We start from the raw sequence: 24,452 nt of genomic DNA, 5'->3' as shown, positions 1-24,452 counted from the left end.
CTCCTAAACCTGTTCCAATTTATCCACCTTAAAGTGCAGTACCCAGAATAGGACACAATACACCCAATTAGATCTGGCTGCTTGGAAACTACTGTTATTTTATTGCTAAACCACAGAGCATAGGACTTGCTGATCGGAAGGTCAGCGGTTCGAATCCCTGTGACGGGGTGAGCTCCCATTGCTCGGTCCCTGCTCCTGTCAACCTAGCAGTTCGAAAGCACGTCAAAGTGCAAGTAGATAAATAGGTACCGCTCCGGCGGGAAGGTAAATGGCATTTCCGTGCGCTGCTCTGGTTCGCCAGAAGCGGCTTAGTCATGCTGGCCACATGACCCAGAAGCTGTACGCCGGCTCCCTTGGCCAGTAAAGCAAAATGAGTGCCGCAACCCCAGAGTCGGCCACGACTGGACCTAATGGTCAGGGGTCCCTTTACTTTTACCTATATCATGCTAGCCATGTTTGCAAGCTGGCCACAACCCCCTCCCCCCCAACTGGCTGTAGCCATTTACTCTATAATCATCACAATAACTGGTATGGCAAAAGAAACAGTTGATATAATTGTGCTGTTCCTTCCTGGAGATGTCCAAGATGAAACAAAACAGCCACAATGGTAAGGGATTCCCGAAGCACTCTAAAGTTCAGACTTCAGGCAAGTTGGTAAAAGCAGCAATATCAAGCTGACAAAGTAAAATTGTCTTTTAATTGACCTCCATCTCTTAGCAATTACCATGTCAGATTGCTTTCAACAAGCATGTCCAAGCCATAAACTCCTGCTGACGCTGGGAATATAACCCTCCAGGGGAGAACAAATCACATACATTTGAGTTTTCATGCTTTGGAGCTGACTAAACATTTCTACCAATGTTGAGAAATGGGAACATAGGACCGCACTGCCTTACCCAGAGGCAGACTATTGGGCCATGCAGCTCTGTATTGTTTGCACTGACTGACAATAGCTTTCTGGGGTTTCAGACAGGGGTCTCTCCCAGCCTTACCGGGGGGTGCAAGGGTCCAAAACTTCTATATGCAAACCAGATGCTCTACCACTGGGCTACAATGTTTCTCCTGAAATTCTTCTGCCTGAAGATGAAAGGCATTTCCCAGATTAAGTAGCCTTTATTATAGATCAAGGTCCAGTGTTGATTACAGCTATACAACATGGAACAAAACCTCCATTGTGGACAAGACTGCATTTGTCCAGATGAGATTTACAGTTTAGGGGTGCTATAGGACACAAGACTGATAACATAAAAATAGATTTGGGAGTGGGACACCATTACAACATCCCCAAAGGCCTCGTCCACAAACCCCTCTGCCTCTCCTAGCTTTTCTAGGTCCATTACCTTGGTCTCAAGGGAACAAACTTGTTCTCAGAGAGACAGGAGCTCATTGCATTGAGGACACACCCATGACTTCTGTCCAAAAAGCAGCTTGTCGTACATGGGACAGGCAGAGCAAAACACTGGGAAGCCCCATTATTCCTGGATGCCCATTCTGCAGCTGTTATTGGATTCAATAACACCTACTTCTGGAAGAGTGAGACCCAGACACTGTCATTTATGCACTGGTGATGTGTGTACCGATATCTGAAAACTCTTCAGAAACTTCAGCTGGTACAAAATCCTACTGCTTGCACCTTGGTGGGATCGTGTCCACACAAGTATTGTCTGTTCTGAAGCAGCTACACCAGCTGACACTTCATTTCTGAGCCCATTCAAAGCCCTAAATGGCCAGGGAGGCTCTGATTTAGGTGCCATGTGGCATAGAGGTTAGGTTTAGAAGTAAGACCTTTTCCATCACAGTCCCAGTATTATGGCATGCACCCATGCCTGCTTTTTCTAATTAATCAAGACTGTTGTTGCAAAGGGTATTTGACTATTGATTCAATTCTGTAGCTGTTCTGTCAAGTTTAAGGTCTATTTTGACCGGTTTTCTACAGAAACCCCTTTAGCCAAAAGGCAGGCTGCGTGTTTTCTATTATTATTTTTTAAAGAAAGCTTACATGTATTATATATCACTTGGAAAAATCATTCCCTCTCCAAAAAAGTGGCATTATTTCTTTTTTTAAAAGAATAAATTGCTCTGAAAACTAACTATGGGCTATTAAAAAGCTGCAAACATGATTAAGAACAGTATCTTACAGTCTCTGTGCCAATTAACATTACATTTTCCAGTCAGATGCTGGCTCCTGTGAATGATCCCGAGAGACACATAAAATATTACACGCATATTTCTTCCCCAGCAAGTGAACTGTAATAGTCTAGCTACACAGGACAGTAAGCTCAACAGAATACTTACCTAGCTGACAGATAGTCTGCATACTAAACTTCAAGGAATGGAAGTAACAGCTATAGCTACAGCTATAGATTTGCTTCTAAAAGGAAGAGTCTCCTGGCAAATACACTAGTCATCCAGTGCTGTGTTCTAAAGCAACTGTCCACTTACTGTTGCTGGAGACCTGTTGAATATGGCTGCCATGTGCTGATACGATGCTGCAGCTGACAAGGAAGCTGCAGAACCATGGACAGCTCCAAGTGAGCCATTTGCTCAAAGGAAGGTTGGGAGCAATGCCTCTGCATCCAGACTACTTCCTCTAGGCTCTACTCCCTCGAGAGAACTTCAGAGCCTTAAAGGTCCAACCCTCTGCCCTGAAGGCAGGTTCTCCTCCTTGTTCCATAGCCTCCCTTCTGGTGCACTCCCAGCACTGCTGGACTAGTGATGTGCGGTGGGAGGTATTTTGTTCTTCAGACACAGGGAAAGGTGTCTACGAGGGTTCAGGCTGTGGGCCCATAGGGCCTGGTAGGTTCTTCTGGAAGTTCTTGTCCAAGCTCCTCAGACACAATGGTCTCCCTGTCTTCTGCATTCAGCTCTCAGCCCTGACCCTGACCTGGCTTCCCACTGGATACTCCTGCAGCTGCCAACTCTGCATTCAGATCACTGCTGGATACTGGGTCGCGGCAAGGGACAGAGTTTCCCATGCCTCGTAACTTCTTGATTGGACCACTGCAATACATTTACATGACGCTGTCCCTGAAGATTTCTCAGAACCCTCTGTTAGTAACCTAGCAACTGTATTTTCAGTTGGAATAAGGAGCATATTTCACCAGTATTCCCTGCAAGTAAATCACGCAAGATTGTTTTAAATGTGCTGGTTGTAATCTACAAAGACCTGAATGGCTTATGACAAGGGTGGGGAACCTCAGGTCCAGGGGTTAAATGTGGTCTTTCGGGGCTCTTTCTCACACCATCAGGACTCTTGCTGGGCCATGCCCTGTGCCAGGTCAATTCTGCTCCACACTCTTTTTCAGGACTTTTATCTGGCTGGAATATGGCATGCTTAACTAGGAGCATGCCACTGGCTTGCCTGAGTGGAGAGTGGTGTGTGTATAAACCTCTGGTTTATATTAAAGTCACATCCACTTATCCACCCACTTGTCTCTAGCCCTATCAACCACTGGCATGTAGCTCCTGAAAGATTCCCCCGAAAGGAAGTGAGACTCTCCGTCTGAAAAAGGTTCCACTACTGGCCTAGGACTTAGTTATTTTCATTTATTTGGCTATGTAGGCCCACCATCACCCTTCAATGAATCATGAAGGCTGCAACTATCGCAGCCTACTTGTACACTGCATTGTTCAGCAGCTTTCCTGTGTGTCACCCTACCACCTGAAGTTAGAGAGCAAATAAGGGTCTTCCATATCACCCTATCATCTGAAGGACAGCAATCAGGGAGAGGGCTCTCTCAATCACAATATGTCACATACAGAATGATCTCTGTGGAAAAACTCCTCTGGCACCAGCATCACTGTCTTTCTGAAGCTGGGTAGAAACTTTGGGTTGTATCCAGAGTAGGACTAAGATAGAGTCACTTAGTGGTCTTCTTGTTCCACTGGTGAATTATTTTGCTCCAGTGGAACATTATGGAACAAGAGAACACATAATCAGGTTGCTGATAACTTCTTTGTGCAAAAGACTGCACAGTCTGTTGCACAATGAGTTTCTGCTAGCACAAATGTTGTGTCGGATTCTTCTGTTGCGCATCCAGTAGTAGAAGAGCACTTGCGCCAGCTGCCAGAGAACAATGGACACAGCCCTTTATTTGATCAGACATTCCATTACGTTTTGCAGCTGGTTTAAATTTATCATCTGATGGCTCTCTGCTGGATGTTGTCAATGCTACTGATTTTATGGCTGATGCTTTTACGATTTTTGTACCGTGTTTATTCTGAGTTTTATTTCTTATATTGATCTCCAGTTATATGCTACCCTGGCCCTGAAGGACAGCCAATAACTTGAATGATTGACTGGTGACAGAAAGAAATAAGGACATTGCTATTGCACCTGGAGATCACATAAATGGAATGAGCCCACATTTAAGAGAGGCCTGCTATTTCTACGGTGAGGATCCGGGCCAGATGTGTTTGTAAAGTGATCAATGGTGCCTTCTATCCTTTTAATCAAAGACTTGACTTACTGGTCCATTATTTTCCTCTGGGTCCTTCCAGTCTATCAGCTTTAAGAAAAATGATTGCTTAACCCAAGTCAAAAGATAATTAAGAATAGTTCAAACTGAGGTTTGCCTCTCACTTGATGAGTAAATATCCTTATATCGTTAAGCCCTAAAGCCTTAAAGGAATTCTGAATACTTGAAGCTTCCAAGATGCAGCACTTAACAGAGAAAGAGCAAATCCTCCATATCGAGAGAGAGAGAGAGTTGGGAAGACCAACTCATTCTAAGGAGTTTATACTGAACTCTGCTTTCAAAGTCTTATCCTCCTCCACCAGTCTTGAAAATGCTGTGACCTTCTGCCACATTCTCCATAGTTGTGAACTTCCCCCTCCCTGCCAATTTCATACTCCCTCTTTATGCCCTTCTTCCTGTGCATGAAGGACTGTAGGCTACTGTAAAACCACAGTCCTCAAGGAATATTTCCTCCAGTATCTGAACTTCAAGGACTTGTTCCCGCTGAAAATCCTGATTAAAAGTCTCAGAAGCCAAAATTTCATCAAGGAGGAAAAATATCCCTGTAGCAAATGCATTAACCTTCAAAGAGGCTTTGTAGGGTTCTGTAGTAGAAGCAAACCGGGGGGGGGGGGGGCGGAATATGTACCATATGTAAAAAAAAAAAAATCACAATAAATTCAATCAATCAATAAGTTTAGCCAAAGGCCAGGACAATCAGAATAAATTATGTAGGTGGGGGGAGGGGAATACACAGATACAAAAGATCTCATACCATACATTAGTTTTAGAGCAAATCTGAAAAGTGTAATTTAGAACTCATCATTTACTAATATTGGAGCAGGCCCCTTTTAAGGGAAAGTACTGGAGGCAAATGCATCATGGCTCACAAATGGAAGGGGCCCATTAACACTGACATTGCTGCCAATGTTTTTTCCCCTCAGAGTCTCCCTAATATGGACTCCATAGACCTAACAAGAGAAGATAAAACATACAGCAAATCAGAATGTGTATCAGAAGAAATGCTAAGTTGCATCCTGTTGACCCAATATATCCATGACTACTGCTTACAGGTATGGTTGTTGTTGTTTGTTTGATTGATTGATTTCTTAACCACCCTTCACCATGTGGTGAAATCCCAGTTAGGGGAAAAGATTGGATATGATAAATATAAGGAAGTCCCAGGGCAGGTTACTGCCAGCCCGCCAGCCCCAAAGACTCAATTCCAGTTGTGGATCTTTTTTGGTACAGTATTTTTTATCTGGATTGGAGAGAGAGTGGCAGAGAGGACATTTACGTTATTTTCACTTACGTGATTTTCACTTATACACACAGGATGCCAAAACATAACCCCTCACATAAGTGGGGAGGTGTGTGAGGTTGTGTGTGTGTGTGTGTGTGTGTGTGTGTGTGTGTGTGGTATCAGGCCAGGTAAAGAGGTGTGTCTTCAGCATATGATGACATATAACAAAGGTGCCACCAAGCACACCTCCACAGGGATTGTGGAAGCCGTTAATGGTGTATTTGTTCACATAATCTTACCAACTACTCCTGAACCCTTAGATTCCATCAAGATAGCCTAGTGGAATCTCATGAGCACATGAGAGAGGCACAGGACAAGGTCAAACACAGGTTAGCCAATAACACTTCAGCAAAGTTGGAAAATTTAAGAATATCATACTGTTTAAAGTATTGCCTGGGGAGAGAGGTGGGGTGAGTATGTTGTTCTCAATAAGACTGGAACTGGGCAATAAAAGGTTACATTGACTTCCATGTGACCTGCAGCAAAGAGGGGTGGCAATATTTCAATACTTAAACTGAAAAGTTTTCACTCAAATCTCTGTTTCACAAGGAGATTGATTGTACTAGAAGAGCTTTATCCTCTGATCCTCAAAAAACAAAATTACATTTTCCAGTCAATAAGGCTTTAAGGTTTTAAAAGTCCGATCTAAGAAATCTCCAATTAAGGCTTAGCCACTCAGAGCAGGGAATTTGGAATTTTCTGGATGCCCTGCAGGAGCCACAGATGGGAATTTATCCACAAGCACAAGTGGAACAAACTTTTGGATTTACCATGGATTTCCTCCCTTTAATCACACTCAGCAAGGAACTTAGTAAGCGACAAAAAAGTAAATAAATCCATCCTTCTACTTCAAATGCCACCAAGAAGAAAAGGGCTCTGGCAATGTAAATGGAACATCAATTGCTTAAGTCAGATGGAAATCAATGGCTTCCCTTATACACACATACACACACGCAGAGCTGACCAACAGGTTATTCCCGCTGAGTGCAAAATCGCTGAGTGATGTTTCTGCTTGCTAAGCAGCTTTGTTTACTCACCAGACATAGTGGTCTCTGTTCAAGACAAAGGGGTGCAACACTCCCACCTCCCTTGCCTGCTAAGGTTAGGCAGCAGACCCAGCCACTTCAACAGAATACAATTAGCAAGAGAGGAAGACATGCATCAGGAGAATTGTCTTGCAGCAGCTCAAGTAGACACAAAGTTTCCAAAGCTCTTACAAATCAAATGCAGTCACCACATTGATCCAAAGTCATCCCCTTGGAATTACTGAAGCCTGCTGTCTTGTCTGCAAATAAACTCTGGTTAGTTCTCCCTCGGTGAGAAATGAGAAAATGCAGACTACTTCCAATGCACGGTCATTAGGCAATTGGGGCCATAATCACAGTGCTTACGCTGGAGTTGATGGGAAATGCTGCCGAAATCCCAGTGCAGGTTATGGAGAACATTGCAGGAAGCTCTTGGAGTTCCCTTCTGGTTTAGCGCTAACCACTGACCATCATAGAATCATAGAGTTGTAGAGTTGGAAGGGATCAGCATGGGAAGCATCCACATGGGTGAAGAGTTGTGTTTGAACTTTTGAGGTGGAAAACAGATGTGTGTCGATTTTATTTTTAGACATTTAGGAAGTCAGTTGCTGCAACTATCTAAATCTCAGTTAAGTTAGGGTAATAAAGAACTGGAATTTGCTATTTCAGTTGAGTGGAGTCCTGGAATCCATATCAGAAGCAAATCAGCACAACCCCTTCATCTATGAAACTCTTGCAGGTGGGGTTGCTTCTATGACAAAGACAAAGACCTCTGATAGCAATTTCTCCTGAGAGTTTCATGCTTTGGTCATGTTCTTGATTGTTGCCACTTCACAAGACTAGGCTCTTCTGTGGCACTGCCATGCAGAATTGTTATTTTTTGTGGTCTCCACATTGGGAATGGGCAATGTGCTTGGATTGGTCCTTAGCCCCCATGCCAGTTATTCAAAATATATCTGACAAACCAAACCAATAGCAGATGGGACAAAGACAACCCTCACACAACAGTCATAATTATTATATTATTACATATGGAATTTCCAACTCATATTAGCCAGAATGCTTTTCAGTAACCTGCAACTCATTGATGCTCAATGAGGAGAGAGAAAACCTTATCCAGCACTGCATATACTAGCAAGTGAAGGTCTAAAGCGAGGAACTGACATTTGTTCTGATATCAGCAAACTATTAAATTTGTATCCCACCCTTTCAGCCAAAGATCCAACTAAATTTTACTCAGAGTAGACCCACTGAAATCAATGAACATGACTGAGTTAGATTTATTAATTGCAGTGGGTCTATTCTGAGTTAAGCTTAGTTAAATACCACCCCAGAGCGGCTAATATGTTTCATGACACTGTGTCTGCCCTGGCATTAATCTGAGAAACCATCAGTAACACTGCTGGAGATCAGTGATGCATCAGCTCTTATGACAATGCTTACATCATCATCACCACCACCACTACCACCACCATTATAAAATATTATTAAATTTGTACACTCTAGTAGAGAATATAAGGAGCCGCCATCACTGTAATTGGTTTGATTGGACTATGTGTGGTCCAGAGGTGCTAGCCAGTTGCCAAAGTGATTTGATAAAAATGGGGGATACAGAAGGGTTAGATCTGTGTTCCCCACAGATGGTTCTTGACATATCTAAAATCTTGGTACAAGCCCAAAACGAAAAAGGCAGGGGGAACCATTCCCTACCAACAGTCTACATTTCCTGTTATCCCAAGTGAAAAGTCTGTGGTGGACTGAAGCATGGAGCCCCAACCAATCAAAGAGACAATGCTCAGCAGCTGATTCAGTCCTTACTCCCAAGTCTGCCTCTAGGATCTTTCTGTACTACAGGAATATATTGTGTGTGTGTGTGTGTGTGTGTGTGTGTGTGTGTGTGAGAGAGAGAGAGAGAGAGAGAGAACTACATTTCCCCCTATGGCACAGCTGGAGAAAGAAAAGGCAAACGTGTTCAGAACTGTAGAATGAAAAGGAGCCCAGTACAAGAGGTAGAAGGGGGACTTTCCCCCAAATAGCAGTAACGTTCATACTGTTGATAATGTCTACACTGGCAGTTGTCTCACAGATGACATAATACAGCATAAAACACTTGAGAAAATATTTTATGGTTGCTGCTTAAGCAGTTCTTGAAATATGTTGAGCTTTTATTGCATTGTATAACACACACACACACATTAAAATAGTAATTCAGTAATTAAATTCAACTGAGTATTGCTATTTTTTATTGTTTTAAACTTAAAAACACATCAACATGTTTTATAACTTGATTTTTTTATAACAAGGTATGAAATTATATGCTTTAGAAATGTAATATTTTGTTATTTATGTATCTGAATTCTGAAAATAACTAAATTTAAAGACTAAAGTTAACAATAACTACTTTGTGAGGTATGGAATTTCGCAAGGTGTTAAATTAAATATGGCTTAGGTCCTTATTACATCAAGGTTGCAAGATCTTTGGCCAGAGAAAAGGGAGTTTTCATCAAAAGAGCCACCAGATCTAGCTAGACTTTTGTGAGGTTGTTGTTGTTGTTGTTTAATAAGGTAGCTTAAGCTATTCTCTTACCTGTTTCCCATCCAGTGTGTACAGGCGCTTAACTACTCCGGAATCCAGCTTGATGGCATCAGTGATATCAGTGAGAACCTGCTCAAATGAATGCGCTGTCTTCTTGTTAAGCAGAATCCGGACTGCTTTACGGGGCTTCACACCGCTCCTGATGATTGTGACCAGTTTAGGCCTAATGAAATCCTTGTTCTCCTTCTGGTCTGAAGGGCTTCCTTTGGCCGAGGCAAGAGAGGCCACTGTGCGGGCAGCGGAGGTGGTTTTCACATTCACTGACCAATTGGGATTTACATTCTTTGTGTACTCCAGCTTCTTGAAGGGCTCTATCGAACCACACACATAGCTCTCTCCTAAGAAAAAGAAGGTGCAGATCATTAGCTCAAATGTAATTTCCTACTGCGACATTTACATCTTTTAGAGTGAGCACTCTCCGTTTTACTTATGACAACCTAAGCAGAAGATGTAGGCATACAACTGTTGCAGAGAGTGGGGTGATTAATAAAATCAGTCCTCCTGCCAGACTGGGAATATCCCCTCACTCACACAGTTTAGGATATTCTACCATTCTTCAGCAGAGTTTCTTTTCTTTCAGCAAAGTAAGCAGCTCACATACATGTCAAACAAAGCTTTAATAATAAAGAAAACTGTAACATAATAACATACTGTCTGAGAGAAACTAAAACAACATGAGGCAAGAACAAAAATGACAGTTGGTCTCTCTAATGAAACTTAACTGAACACACAAAGGGAGGGGCCGATTCCGGAGCACAACACAAAAGCCACCAGATGCCAGACATTCTACTATTCAAATTAGGCCCCAGTTTTTCCCCTAACAACTACTACTTCCTATGTCCCAGAGGCATTTCCTTTTTATAATAAATAAACTACCCTGATTGTTATGTGAACTGTCCTGAGACCTCCGGGTATAAGGTGGTATATAAATTCAATAAGAAAGAAAGAAAGAAAGAAAGAAAGAAAGAAAGAGTATTGTTTCAAAACTCCTGGAGGTTTTGAATAAGAAAATTAGGAGCATCCACCACATATACTCCAGAATCTGAGGAACTCCAAGATTTCAGGAGGAGAATGTCTGGGAGAGAACTATAAGCCCCTGGAAACCTTCTCTAGAAGATGCAGTTATGGAATAGCCATGCATAAAATGCAACCTTCAATATTAAACACATTGGCTGTGTTCACATGCCATAGTTAATGGTTTACAAGCAGATCACTCCTGCCTTAACTATTTTCCATTAGAAGCAACGAACTATGATCCTTGACTGAGTGCCATATCCAAACCAGGGATTACGCTTCGTTTTGCTCTAAATGAACTACAATCTGAAGTCAATGTTTGTTCCTGGCTTACCAACCATGGTTTGCTTTGGAGCAGAACAAAAGACAATCCCCAGTTTACATTTAATGGTAAGCCAACTGTCATGGTTTGCTGTTCCCACTCACTAGCAGGGAGAAGTAATGTGGAAGTGATCTACTTGCAGGGAGGAGTGAAGGTAGAGTGATCTACAAGTTCTTGGCAAAACCATTGTGCCATGAGTTAACCTAGGAGGTGGAATGCACTGTGTCCATGGTGAAAACATGAACACACCTCACAAACATACATCTAGTGCAATTGGGTGGGTATTTTGTGGTTTTGCTATTTTATATTGTTTTGATTGACTTGCATTTATCAGTCATCACTTTGGGGCAGGGGGGTCTTTGGGCCAAAAAGTAGTAGTATAAAACCATAACATAAACCACAGCTTATCATGCTGTGTGAATGCAGCCAATGTTATCTGAGAAGACATAATTGGTTCCTTTAAATTGTTACTCTTAAAATATAAAACTGATTTTAAAGGAGAGAAAGGAAAGCGCTACAAGCCAAGCCTTAAGCTAAATAAAGACTAGTATGAACAAACAGAAGGCACTGCTGCCTTGGGCTTGTTTGCTTTTTAATGTCTGTCCTAATATATGCAAAGATAAACAATAATACATATTTTATAATGGTAACATACACTTGCAGACACCTTCCTGTTGAAACAATGGTGTAAGTTGTTAATGTTTAGGAGCTGGCTCCCATGAAGAATTTTTTAATTATTAGTTATTATTTATTTGTTGCATTTCTATCCCACCTTTTTTTTCAAGGAGCTCAAGGTGGCATACATGATTCTCTCCCTTCTCATTTAAACCCCACAACAATCCTGCGAGGTAGCTTAGGCAGGGACTGCCCCAAGTCCACCCAGTGAGCCTCTCTACACCACACTAGATCCAAGAGTATCAATATTGCAGTGCGCTATGTGAAGAAGAGCGACAGCATTGGTATCTCTTCCAAACTCTACTACAGAAATACCAGAAAACATACGGCAAGCAAAATAAACCTTACCAGCAGGAAATACTTTTCTAATTAATATAGGATTGACAGAAAACTTCCCCCCTAATTTTTTTTAGTTCTAATAGAGAGCTCTATTTTTGGAAGGCAATGTTAAGCTCCTTTTAATATCCAGTTTATTCTGGTGAAAGCCTTGCACAACATGAAGGCCAAGTGATGAACTGTAGTAATGATCCAAGAATGATCAAACGGGACATATTCTCTTTTATCTGTGTCTCTATCCAGCATTTTTAGCCCCAACAATTCAATTGCCACAAGGTCAAAAACCACATAAGTGCTCCCTTCTTTGTATGCAAAATGAGTCATCCACGGATTTCATTGATTTGGAAATACCATTTCTTGTTTTTGTCGGGAGTGCTTTCTTAAAAGTGCTTTACCAATACTTTTAGTGTACTGGTGCAGGGGAGGAGAACTCATTTTGACCCATTATATTTTATGTACCATCAGACAGTTCTTTCTTTCTTTTTCTTTCTTTTTTACTGGTCACTGACAAATACAGTGGTACCTCTGGTTATGAACTTAATTCCTTGGGAGGTCCGTTCTTAACCTGAAACCGTTCTTAACCTGAGGTACCAGTTTAGCTAATGGGGCCTCCCGCTGCCGCTACGCCACTGGTGTCCGATTTCTGTTCTCATCCTGAGGTAAAGTTCTTAACCCGAGGTACTACTTCCAGGTTAGCAGAGTCTGTAACCCGAAGTGTTTGTAACCTGAGGTTTGTAACCCGAGGTACCACTGTAGGTCTGAAAGACAAAAATACTTTTTGCAGCAGCCTAATTAGCATTGTTGAAGTGACTAAACGGCAGTATTCAAAAGCCACTAAAAAGGAGTGCCAATATATTTTGAATCAACAAATTACCCCCATTAGGTTTGTGCAGTTATTTGAACTAGTGAGGGTTCTTACAGTCTAATTCTACTGTGGTTCCACTGGTACCAAGTGCTGGTTTGGTCCCCCTATGCTGGCAGCCACCACCTCTAAAGCAAACAGATAAAAGCCACACCAGAAACTGAGTCTAACTGGAAGCTAGTCCTTCTGTAAAGCATTGGATAAAAGACAGTCCATGGGTCTCCCTTGGGAAGAACTTCCATAATTTTTAGAGCCATCACTAAGAATGCTTCATTGCACACCCCTTCCTGATCTTAACTGACACATGGATGATGTTTCCAGTAGGCCATCCCCTGTCAGTTTTAAAGGGCTCACGTAAGTAGTGTTTTCCCCTAAGGTATACAGGACCCAAGTTGTTTAGGGCATTCAGAAATCATCAATGTCACTTTGAATTGTGCCTAGGAGCAAACTATACGAGTCATATTTTGCAGCATGTAAATGCTTCACTTCCAAGCAAGGTCTGCTAGATATCAAAGCAAAAATATCCTGTCATCTAAATGACAACGCAGGAGAAGAAAAATCTCAATTGATAAGAAAAGTCTGGCAAGAAAGTAGGCTGAATAATTGTACTACTAGTCAACTGTTGCACAGAAGATTCTCCCAAGGTGGGAGGAAACAAACAAACCATTTAACAGTTGCTAATCAAGTGTCATGTTTTGATTAGAATATTAATAGCTCGTAGAGATTTAGAAGACTCTATCTACCTTTCACTCATGAGAGACATACAAATAAGATAAAGATACATCACAGCAGAAAATTCACCCAATAGAAAGAATGAGCTTACAAATAATGTTCAGACACAAGCTGTAGCTTCAGAACATACTGAGCTTGCTATTTTTCATGTTTTCATAGATCAAATTATTAATGGTGAAATCCAATGGCATCTGCTTGCTGGCAGAACAGACAGCATTGGTGAAGTGGATTCTCCTTCCCCTTGCAGTCCTGCAGACCAGATTTTTGGTGGAGAGAAGGGAAAGTCCATTCATGCAGTATTAAGATCTCCCGCTAAGTGTATTCACTCCCTTAAATTTGGTATTCATTTGACTGACAAGTTCAATTGTCTTTTTAAAGTTGGAATTCTTATTCTTCAGTGAGCAGAGATTGGAATTTTATTACAAGAGGTTGCTTTTCCCCACACACAGTGGGTTGCCATTAGCATAGAGTGCAGCCATCAAGAGATGCTGCTTATTGTTTCCGACTCAACATTCAGCCAGTCTGTCTAGGTTAAAGGAAAAAATAACTCTGAACACCTGCAACAGCACTCTCCCGAGAACCATTAATTAATAATTACATCTATGGGACTAGCAGTGGGGCATGCTCACCAACCATGGAAGAGCACACACTTCCAAACCGTTTCAGCGGTATCTCTAAGTAGCTGTCCAATAGGTTCACTGTTGTTTGGAAGGAATCAGATACCATTAGAAAGATTTCAGTGGTCTCTTGTGCTTTTTATACAGCAATGATGTGGCAGCCCTTAGACTGCTCCATTGATCAATATTTAATGGAACATCACTCCTTTCTGCTCTCTAAAGAAGTTTTTTTTTTTTTTTGTCCTCTTTGCTTCGCATCTATTATATTTTCTGTCAATCAAAAGGTTTCCTTGGGGAACAAGCAAGGAGGATAGCTCCCACCCAAGTAAGAGCAGCAACTGGAACATGTCGAATACAAGAGTTTGGCTGCTCAGAATAAGAAGCTCTCTTTTAACCTAAGAAGTCAACCAGATCAAATAATGCGCTAGACCTCGTTATAACAGCCAGAAGAATATAAAGGGCCTTTCAAAATTTACAAATGAATAGCTATTTCACATTTGTTGCACGGGATCCAGATTATCCTTCTTTAAAATCAATGTCAAAGATGGCACAGTTTCCCAGCATTCAACCTATCAACATATTATAACAGCTGGGAAAATTTAGAATACGGTTATACACTTCCTGGATAATGCCTATAACATCACTTATGACAAATCCTCCAATGCCAGTACCTATTATCTTTAACAACACTGCTCAGCCTGCAAAATGGGAACTTGCAAAACCAAATAGTTTCAAGGCACAATAAAAGGGGCCTCTCTTAAACTTCACTTCAGCATAGCATTAAGATACTGGTCTAATGCATATGTTACTTGAACTGGTGCAGCCAGGGCCGGCCCACCCATGAGGCAAGGTGTGGTGACAAGCGGCAGAACCCATAGGAGCAGCAGATCCTGATTTTATTTATTTCATAAAATTTATACCTCCCTTGGTTAGAAAAGGGGGGGGGGGGAGAGAAACCCTCAAAGCAGTTTACAAAAATGCAGATCTTAATTCCCCCTTGTTCCTGATATAGATCTTCATTTACCCCTTCTTCCCAAGCAGGCAGGAGGACACCATTTTGTGGTTTGCCTCAGGCTCCAAAATGTCTTGGGCAGCACTAAAATGTCTTGGTTACAGCTGCCGTTCCAATTGTGGCTATTTCTGCACACTCCAGGAATATACCATCATAGGATTTTTTATGGGGGGGAGCGTAATCTGGATATCATCTGTGGGTCCCCTTCAAACATATGTTTTTATATCTGTAATGTGGGGTTCTTCAGAAAGAGGAGCTGCTAAAGGGGTCACATCAGCCTCAGTTAAGTTAATATCTCTAGCCAAATATGTGAAGTATCTCTTGCATGACTAAGGAGTACAGGGAACTGATAACCACAGAAGCTACGAGCTGGAGATGCTTCCAGAAGGCAGGCACCTTCCCCAGCTGGAGGTGATGTCATCAGCAAGTGTAAGAGAAGAACAGACCTGAGCCAGTCTCATCTGGGGCTGGGAAGAAAGAGAGGTTTGGCCTGCTCTCTGTCCCGAAACCAAAGCTTATGGCATTTGCAGGGGGCTTTCTAGAAATCCAATTGGGGAGCAAGATCAGTTGGGAGCATTAAGACTGTGAAGCCTTTTATCATATGCTCTGTTCATGTTATCTGTGTAAATAAAACCGTATTATCACAAAGACACCAATGTCTACAGTGACCTTCATTCCAAGAAACTCAAGCCTGAGGTACATGCTGGCACCCCTGAAATCTACCACTGCTCAGAGACTTGGTTGCACATAACAATATAAAGCATCTGTCCTTAAGGTTTCACTGTATGAAACCTCAACACTCCAGTGTTGCCCAGAATCAGTGCTGGAGGGTCCTTGCAATCTCTCACCATGGCAGGATTCCCTAGCCTAAAATCATTCCTAAAGGTTGGTTCAGTGTCAAAACAATAATACAGTAAAAGCTCAGAGAGAGGAGGGAGAAAGAGAGAGAGAACCATTCTCTGCTGCCTAATATTTCTGAAGGGTTTCGGCCCAGAGACAACTTTACCACAGTCAAAGAAGCACTGGTCAGATCCAGCATTCGGGTTATATGGGCCAGATACCTAACATCCCATTCAGACAGGTAAATCATTCCTCTCACCTCCAGGCAGAGCTTGGGGAAAAGAAAAGAGAGATTGAGTGTATTGCTTTAGGTAACAGGGGAAGAGAGCCACTAAGGAAAAGTTAGAATCAGAGTTGTAGAGTTGGAAGAGACCCCAAAGGTCATCTAAGTCCAAACCCCTGCAATGCAGGAATCACAGTTGACATTGCTGAAGGAGGCTTGGCCATTTCAAAAAGCCAGGCTCTTCTCCCTGTTCTTTGAAAACTGTCGGCTTCAGCAGAAATGTAACTGGAGGAGTGGGACACCACCAAGTGATCGCCCCAACTGTTTAGATGCAACACACAGCTGCAAGCTAATTGTATCTATAATAAACTTGCAGCATCAGTTTAAAAAAGAGAGAGAGAGAATGTAGGAGGAGAACACTGCCATGAACTGTCAGTTTGTGAAATATATTCAGGGGAAAAAATATTCATTTATTCTAAATAGGTGTTCCTTTCGGGTAGGCCAGGAGATTGATTTCCAGTAAAGCAGAACTCACTCCTTCAAATTCCAGTAGACAACTGGCAAATGGGGCTAAAGCTAACTCTTTAGGACAGTTTCTCTTTGCAAATGCAGAATGAAACACAGAGTTGACAGCTGGCCACGGCTCATTGTAAGAGCTCTGTATGCACAAGGTCCCAGGCGTCTCCTGTTAAGGTAGTCTTAGGATGTAACTAGGAAAAGAAGCCCTTCCTGTAAAGCTTGCAAAGTAGACAATGCTGGGCAAAGATAGGAAGAACAGTCTGAAACAGTATAAGGCAACTTTATTATTTGCTAAAGCTCAACATTAGTTACAGATGAATAAATGTGTTTTCAGAGCTGGCTTGTTTATGGCACACTTATTTTTCAAGGTGATGGCTGACCAAGCATTGTTGAGGATCAGTTTCACATTATATTCTAATTTGATTACCATACCCTGTTGCACTCAGTTCTCTCCTCCGAACACCAAGATTTTTAATAGATTTTGGCAGCCAGTCAGTACTAACAGAAAAAAATTCCATAGCAGGCGATATTAATTTCAAAAATTAATTTAATTTTTTAAAAAACAACTATGAGGTCTAGTCCCATTAAATCTAACTGCATGATTAAATGTTAGAAGGTTGAAACTCCACTGAACTTTTGATATTTAAAAAATAATAATTAAAAAGGACAATCTGCAATATCCAAACAATTTTCTACGACCAATTGCATGTTTAATTATTTTGCAGCAGTTTTTCTTCACTTTCCTCATTATTTATAATCCCCCCTTGGGTCTAACAGGGTTCTTCAAGACAGCTTACAATAAAAAAATGTATGTCATATTATTAAAAAAACTAGAATGTTCAGTAATTTCGGTGAGTTACTGAAGTTATGGACAGTCTGTTACACCATTCAGCTGACTGTGCTTGTTTCAGTTAATCCATGCATGAAATACCTGAATGTTTCAGCATCTTGAGAGTGAAGGACTTATGTTTGGCTTTCAGTGCTACACAAATCAGACTTGAGGTGTTTGATCATTGGCTAAGTATAGAAAACACCTTAAGAATAACCAAAATAAATTGAAGCCTGCGAAAGAGAAACATGAGGGCTAGAAACGTAGATAAGAATGATGTTGATATAGGATTTTCTCTGAAGCCCATTTGATTGTGTCCAGAGATGCATGCATAATAATCAGCAAGAGGAACTGTTACATCTTCTTTGAATTTTAGAGAGAATCATAAGATCGATGCAAGTTTTCAGACATTGGTTTTGCTTTGTGACTTTAAGTATAACTATTGGTTTTATCACATTGTAAGAAGCCAGTAGCTTAAATTGAATAAGGTTCTATCAAAGGGAAAGGGTCAAGACAGCAGGATCTTTGAGTCAAATCTATTTACAAAAACCACTGTCAACTGCTTGTTCCAGAAAACTTGGATAATCTGATTTGCTGCTTGACAGTTGCTAGTGCATTTCTTACCCTACAAATAAACCACTGTACACACATTGCCCTTTTGGGGGGAAAGCCTGTATTTGCACAATTTGCATTCTGCCACTTTCTATAGCGACTTGGAAAGTTGACTTGCACTTGAAGATCGACGCCAAGGAGTTGTCCAGCAACATCTTGGCAGTAGTTCTCCATGGAGGAAATGCCAATTATGCCTGGCCTATAACTGCTAAATCTAAATCTCAACTTTTAAGTACTAATTTGAGATATTAAGTACTAATTTGAGATATTCTAAAACACACAAGCTTTAGAATAAAGCCTATGCATACCCCCTGCATTTCAGCAGACTAATGTGAAAGACAGGACAATGTATTAGGCTGCCGGAAGATCTTAACCAATAAGAGAATATTTTAGGACACGTCCAGGATAAAGCAGTTTGCAGGTAAACAGCATACCAGACATCTAGATCTGGTATTTGGATATTTAAATTCAGTATGTACACCAGCTCTTTCTTCTGTCTTTTCATTTAAATTTCTCCTCTGATCAGATTTAAGAGACAGTTTTGTTCCCACTTGTTCCCTCTATTGCTGATTTTCAGGCATGAGTGTGGATCCAAAGTGGTACACACAGAGAGAGTGACTTAGAAAAACCTGAAGATTTGCAAAAAAAAAAAAAAGTGGGGGGGGGGGTCGTTATGAAAACAAAACTCCTAACTGGAGGAAACCTACAAATTAACTCAAGGAGGATTGAGCAAATACAGAGACCACAGACTGTTATAATGGGTATGTGAAAGTGGAAAAATCATAGTGCACTGTAGCTGACTGGAACAGAGATAAGGCATATACTATACTGCAACAGGGTTTACTCATTGGTCCCACTAATTGGACCAGAGTGCTGCATGCTCTAGCTTCTCCCGCTTGGACTACTGCAATGTGCTCTATGTGGGGCTACCTTTGAAGGTGACCGGGAAATTCCAACAAACCCAAAATGTGGCAGCTAGAGTGGTGACTGGGAGTAGCTGCCAAGACCACATAACACCAGTCCTGAAAGACCTACATTGGATCTCAGTATGTTTCAAAGCACAATTCAAAGTGTTGGTGCTGACCTTTGAGACCCTAAATGGCCTCGGCCTGGTATATTTGAAGGAGCGTCTCCACCCCCATCGTTCTGCCCAGATGCATGCATAATAATCAGCATGCATAATAATCAGCGCCAAGGGCATTATGGCGGTTCCCTCACTGCGAGAAGTGAGGTTACAGGGGACCAGGTAGAGGACCTTCTCGGTGGTGATGTCAAGGAAATAAACAACTATCTGACTTTTAAAAGACATCTGAAGGCAGCCCTGTTTAAGGAAGTTTTTAGTGTTTGAGGTTTTATTCTGTTTTTAGTGTCCTGTTGGGAGCCACCCAGAGTGGTCAGGGTATAAATAATAAATTATATGATGATGATGATGATGATGATGATACTGACCTTCCACCAGCTGGTCTAAGGTGGTAATCTTCCTGACTCCATCAATGGTATAGATTGTTCTCACACCCTGGGGCAGATTGACATTATCAGAGAGAGTCCGAGTCAGATCAGCCAGCAGGGCCTCGAAAGATCTAAACCGGTCGGGAGAGATGGCGTATACAATCCCTTTGAAATAGCGGTCCCCGTTGCGATAGAAGCGGACTTTCTTGGCTTTCTTCTCGGAGCTGAGGGTCTGTAGGGTGCGGGTACGGTAGAAGCTGCAGTGGGCACTGTGGGTCGGGCTAGGCAGGCCGTTCACCCGCGACCCTCGGCTGTAGCGCTGTGCTTTGTCGCGCTCGTCAAAGTGTTCCAGCTCCATATCTCTCCCAAAGGACATCTTGGAAAGTTAATCTGGAAGGGGCGAGAGAGCAGACGTGGCAGAGACTGATCAATATGCACTGTAATTATGCAGCAACCATATTAAAACCCCGAGGATTTAGGGCTTTGCTACAACCAACCTGAATTTGGCCAACTCTTCCCGCAATGCAAGAATATTTATACACTGCTTAACGGCAATTAAAGAAAAACTCTGAAAGTGGCTTGTAGAAAATGTTATAAAATATTCATTAAAAGCAGCCATAAAAAACAGACTTTTTAAAAAGCAGACATAATAAAATTATCAGAATATAGATAAAAGCCAATTGATATATTTTTTAAAAAAAGATAAAATAAATGCATATAATTAAAATTCATGTCTGAGTAGGTTTGCCTAATCAAAAAATGATTTTAGCAGGCATCAGAAACAATGAGTGCTTAATATCAATGGGCAGGGAGTTCCAGAGACTGCCACATTACTATTACCACTAATATTATTATTATAACTGAAATTATATACTACCTTCCACTTCAAGACGTAATACCAAGCCAATAGCAAAATAATAAGAATAAAACCAATTGAAAAAATACAGCTACCCATAATTAAGATACACAGTAAAATGATAAGTCTTCTCGCAAGTGAGGAACGGACATTATGTGTGGCCCTTGTAAGAGGATTTAGCTTACTATAGAAAGGCATGGGCCACCAGGTACCAGCTAAGCTGGGGAATGGAACGATATATTTTACATTAGATGGCACATAAAAACAAGGTAGAGGGTCATTCTTTATTCATTATTGGCTTAACAACCAATCTTGCATTTTTATTAAAACAAATAAAATGTTTGCTCTGTCTCCCAAGCACATACACACACAAAAGGCACCTGTCTGCTCCTCAGTGAGCCTTGAGTTAGCTTCTGTTGTATTACCAGCAGTAGCTGAGATTCTTGCTAAATGAGACTCTATCAAGCCTACTAGAAAGGACTTAAACACGACTCTGCTCAGCACAATCAAGATACAGATTTTACTCAGGTGCTGCTGCGACTCCAGACTTGTTCTCCAATTTAATGGTCTTGTGGATTTGCCACAATTTCCCCAGACTTTAATGGAGAACCTAATCACCAAGAAAGTGAGTCTTTCAAGATCTAGCACATTCAATTCTGGACGGGGGCACAATCCAGCAGTGTGGTTTTCCACTAAAACATATACAGGACCAATGAAAGCGTGTTCAAGAGTAGATAGCTGGCAGTGCAGTCCTATGCATATCTACTCAGAAGGAAACTCTGTCAAGACTTACTCCCAGGGAACTATGTAAAGCAAGGGGACCCTTTGGCCCTCCAGATGTTCATTTGCCCTGGACACCGGCCATTCCTGCTAAGGCTGATAAGAGCTGTAGTTCAGTAACCTCTGCCCCACTCCTGCTCTAGATTTTGTTGGTCAGTATGGCCACTGATCAGGTATGATGGGAGTTGTAGTCCAGCAACATCTGAAAGGCCATAGATTCCCTATCCCAGTATACAGAATTGCAGCCTTATCTGGTAATATATAGGCAGAGGGTAATTATTTTTTTTAAGTTGTCTTAGGGCAGACTCTGCTAACTTGGTGCCCTCCAGATGTTTTGGACTACAACTCCCATCAGCCCTAGCCTGCGCATAAATTTGGCAAAGGCTGTCTTAGATCAAGGGTTTTTTATGTTTGTTGCCATCTAGGTTCACTGACTGTTCAAAATGTTTTCATGGCAAACAGCCTGTGGGTCAGAGACAACTCTGCCTAGACCAGTTCACAGTTGCCATGCATTTGCAGATCCCCAACCTGTTAGCTATCGCCATTCTTATCTCACTAAATGAAAATTTACTCCCATCTCAACCAGCATGTATACTGAGGTCATCTTTGGAGGTACTCCTCCAGGTGTCCCTTTTATCTGGAGCGAGGTGGGTAGTGACTGTCTTCTCAATTGTGATGCCCCACTTATAAACTCCCTTCATTGCTCTGCCCAATTTTGCCTCTAGCTCCAACAGGCCAGGGACCCATCTAGTCAAGCATGCTGTTCTCAGTGGCCAACCAGATGCCTACCAGAAATGTCATTAGGAGGGCCTCAGCGCAACAGCTCTCTCTCCCCACCTGTGATTCCCAGAAACTGGTATTGAGGAGCATCCTGCCTCCAACCATGGTAGGAGAACATAGCCATCATGGTTGGAAGCCAGTGACAGCCTTACCCTTCATGAATTTGCATAATCATCTTTCACAGCTCTGCCCACCACTGGTATATGGTTCCCAGAAGGCTACCAAGTAAGGAATGTTGCCTTTGGGCAGAAAATGGTTCCCCCATCCCTGATTTAAAGCAAATACAGTCATAGAAGAATGGTAGCCTATATAAGGCTCACAGTATATAAGGCCCCCGCTTTATTTTGAAAATGCAGGCAAACATATGAAGGGAGTGGAGACTACCCCAAAAAAGCATTGCTATCCTATACCAAGTTAGGTTATTAGGCTACCTCATTTATCATTATCTAGATCAGAGGTTTTCCCCTGGGACCACTTGAAAATGGCCTTGGCAGACCACTTAACCATTTTTCTGCCTGTTGTACTAACTGTAACGTGCTGTGCAAGAAGCAGTATGATTTTTAGTTATATTTTTATTGCTTCTTTTATTTCTCATATTGTATTTTATTGCCATTTGAGTTCTGTGGACTTCAACTTCTAATGCAACAAAATACAGTATAAGAAATAAAAGAAGCAATAAAAATACATTCAAAATAAATATGAATAATTAATGCAGACATGCCAGAGACCACCTGAATGAATCTTGCAGACCACTGGCAGTCCACGGCCCACGGTCCAAGAACACTTGTACTAGATGCTGTCTAGATCAGTGCAATCTAACTGGCAGTAGCTCCCTAGGATTTCAGACAGGGATCTTTCCCGCTCCTACATGAAGATACCAGGGATTAAACCTGGGACCTTTTGCATGGAAGGTTGGTGCTGCAGCACTGAGCTGCAGCTGTTCTCCATAGGGAGGTACAGGCCCCAGGGTAAAGCCCTGGCAAAGCAAATGTATGTCCTACAGGGTTCCACTTGCCTATTCCTCCCAAGGTACAGAAATAATACTAGAGTAATGCTTCAGTCTTCAGAAGGGAAAGCCATAGGGACAAATTCCCACTCAGCCATGAGCCATGAGCTGGGGGCACTGTTATACAGTGGTTTCGCTCCTTTCTCCTGGGCCGTGTTCAGAAAGTGGTGGTGGGGGATGAGTGTTCAGACCCTTGGGCCCTCACTTGTGGGGTGCCTCAGGGTTCCGTCCTCTCCCCCATGCTTTTTAACATCTATATGAAGCCGCTGGGAGAGATCATCAGGGGGTTTGGACTGGGTGTCCATCAATATGCAGATGATACCCAGCTCTACCTTTCTTTCAAATCAGAACCAGTGAAGGCGGTGAAGGTCCTGTGTGAGTGCCTGGAGGCGGTTGGAGGATGGATGGCGGCTAATGGATTGAAGTTGAATCCTGACAAGACAGAAGTACTGTTTTGGGGGGACAGGGGGCGGGCTGGTGTGGAGGACTCCTTGGTCCTGAATGGGGTAACTGTGCCCCTGAAGGACCAGGTGCGTAGCCTGGGAGTCATTTTGGACTCACAGCTGTCCATGGAGGCACAGGTCAATTCTGTATCCAGGGCAGCTGTTTACCAACTCCACCTGGTACGCAGGCTGAGACCCTACCTGCCCGCTGACTGTCTGGCCAGAGTGGTGCATGCTCTAGTTATCTCCCGCTTGGACTACTGCAATGCGCTCTACGTGGGGCTACCTTTGAAGGTGACTCGGAAACTACAGCTAATCCAGAATGCGGCAGCTAGACTGGTGACTGGGGGCGGCCGCCGAGACCACATAACACCGGTCTTGAAAGACCTACATTGGCTCCCAGTACGTTTCCGAGCACAATTCAAAGTGTTGGTGTTGACCTTTAAAGCCCTAAACGGCTTCGGCCCAGTATACCTGAAGGAGCGTCTCCACCCCCATCGTTCTGCCCAGACACTGAGGTCCAGCGCCGAGGGCCTTCTGGCGGTTCCCTCATTGCGAGAAGCGAAGCTACAGGGAACCAGGCAGAGGGCCTTTTCGGTGGTGGCGCCCGCCCTGTGGAATGCCCTCCCATCGGATGTCAAGGTGATGGACAACTACCTGACATTCAGAAAACATCTTAAGGCGGCCCTATTCAGGGAAGCTTTTAATGTATGATATTTTAGTGTTTTTTGGTTTCTGTGGAAGCCGCCCAGAGTGGCTGGGGAAACCCAGCCAGATGGGCGGGGTACAAATAATAAATTATTATTATTATTATTATTATTATTGGAGGGTTTATCCAAAGCAGTGCTACATGAACAAACACCGTCCAACTTTTTCAGACCCAAAAGCTGAACAAGCATCTTCCAGGATGCACTCCTGGGTGAGTGATGTGACCAGTGCCTCACAAAGCAGACACTTTTTCAGGACAAGAGAACAGCATGAAAATATGTGAGATCGTGGTGCCCAAAATGGCCACCATGACCTCACACACAAAAAAGGATGTCCTGTTTTTTCCGGGGCACTTGGCAATTATGTGAACATTCCAAGGATTTCTACTTGCACAGGAGAACATTATCCACCTCTCCTTCCCAGGAGTGCCCCCTAAATCTGTCCTGGGCTCTTCCA

The 24,452-nt window shown here is 42.4% G+C and overlaps 1 protein-coding gene across 4 annotated transcripts in view; it reads right to left on the bottom strand.

The window, feature by feature from the left end:
- The window catches only part of DCLK1 (doublecortin like kinase 1), a 207,135-nt gene that overhangs the window by 177,770 nt on the left and 4,913 nt on the right, over nucleotides 1-24,452 (bottom strand). For all 4 annotated transcript variants that reach the window (XM_083498897.1, XM_083498894.1, XM_083498895.1 and 1 more), the window contains exons 2-3: nucleotides 19,424-19,813; nucleotides 9,373-9,719 (exon numbers count right to left, since the gene is read on the bottom strand). In XM_083498897.1, coding sequence (XP_083355023.1) covers nucleotides 9,373-9,719; nucleotides 19,424-19,799 — 723 coding nt within the window. In that variant the 5' untranslated portion in view covers nucleotides 19,800-19,813. The remainder of the gene's footprint in view (nucleotides 1-9,372; nucleotides 9,720-19,423; nucleotides 19,814-24,452) is intronic.

Source organism: Podarcis liolepis, assembly GCF_965112155.1.
Source record: "Podarcis liolepis genome assembly, chromosome: 4".
Taxonomy (NCBI): domain Eukaryota; kingdom Metazoa; phylum Chordata; class Lepidosauria; order Squamata; family Lacertidae; genus Podarcis; species Podarcis liolepis.
This window is presented reverse-complemented; position numbering and strand designations above follow the sequence as displayed.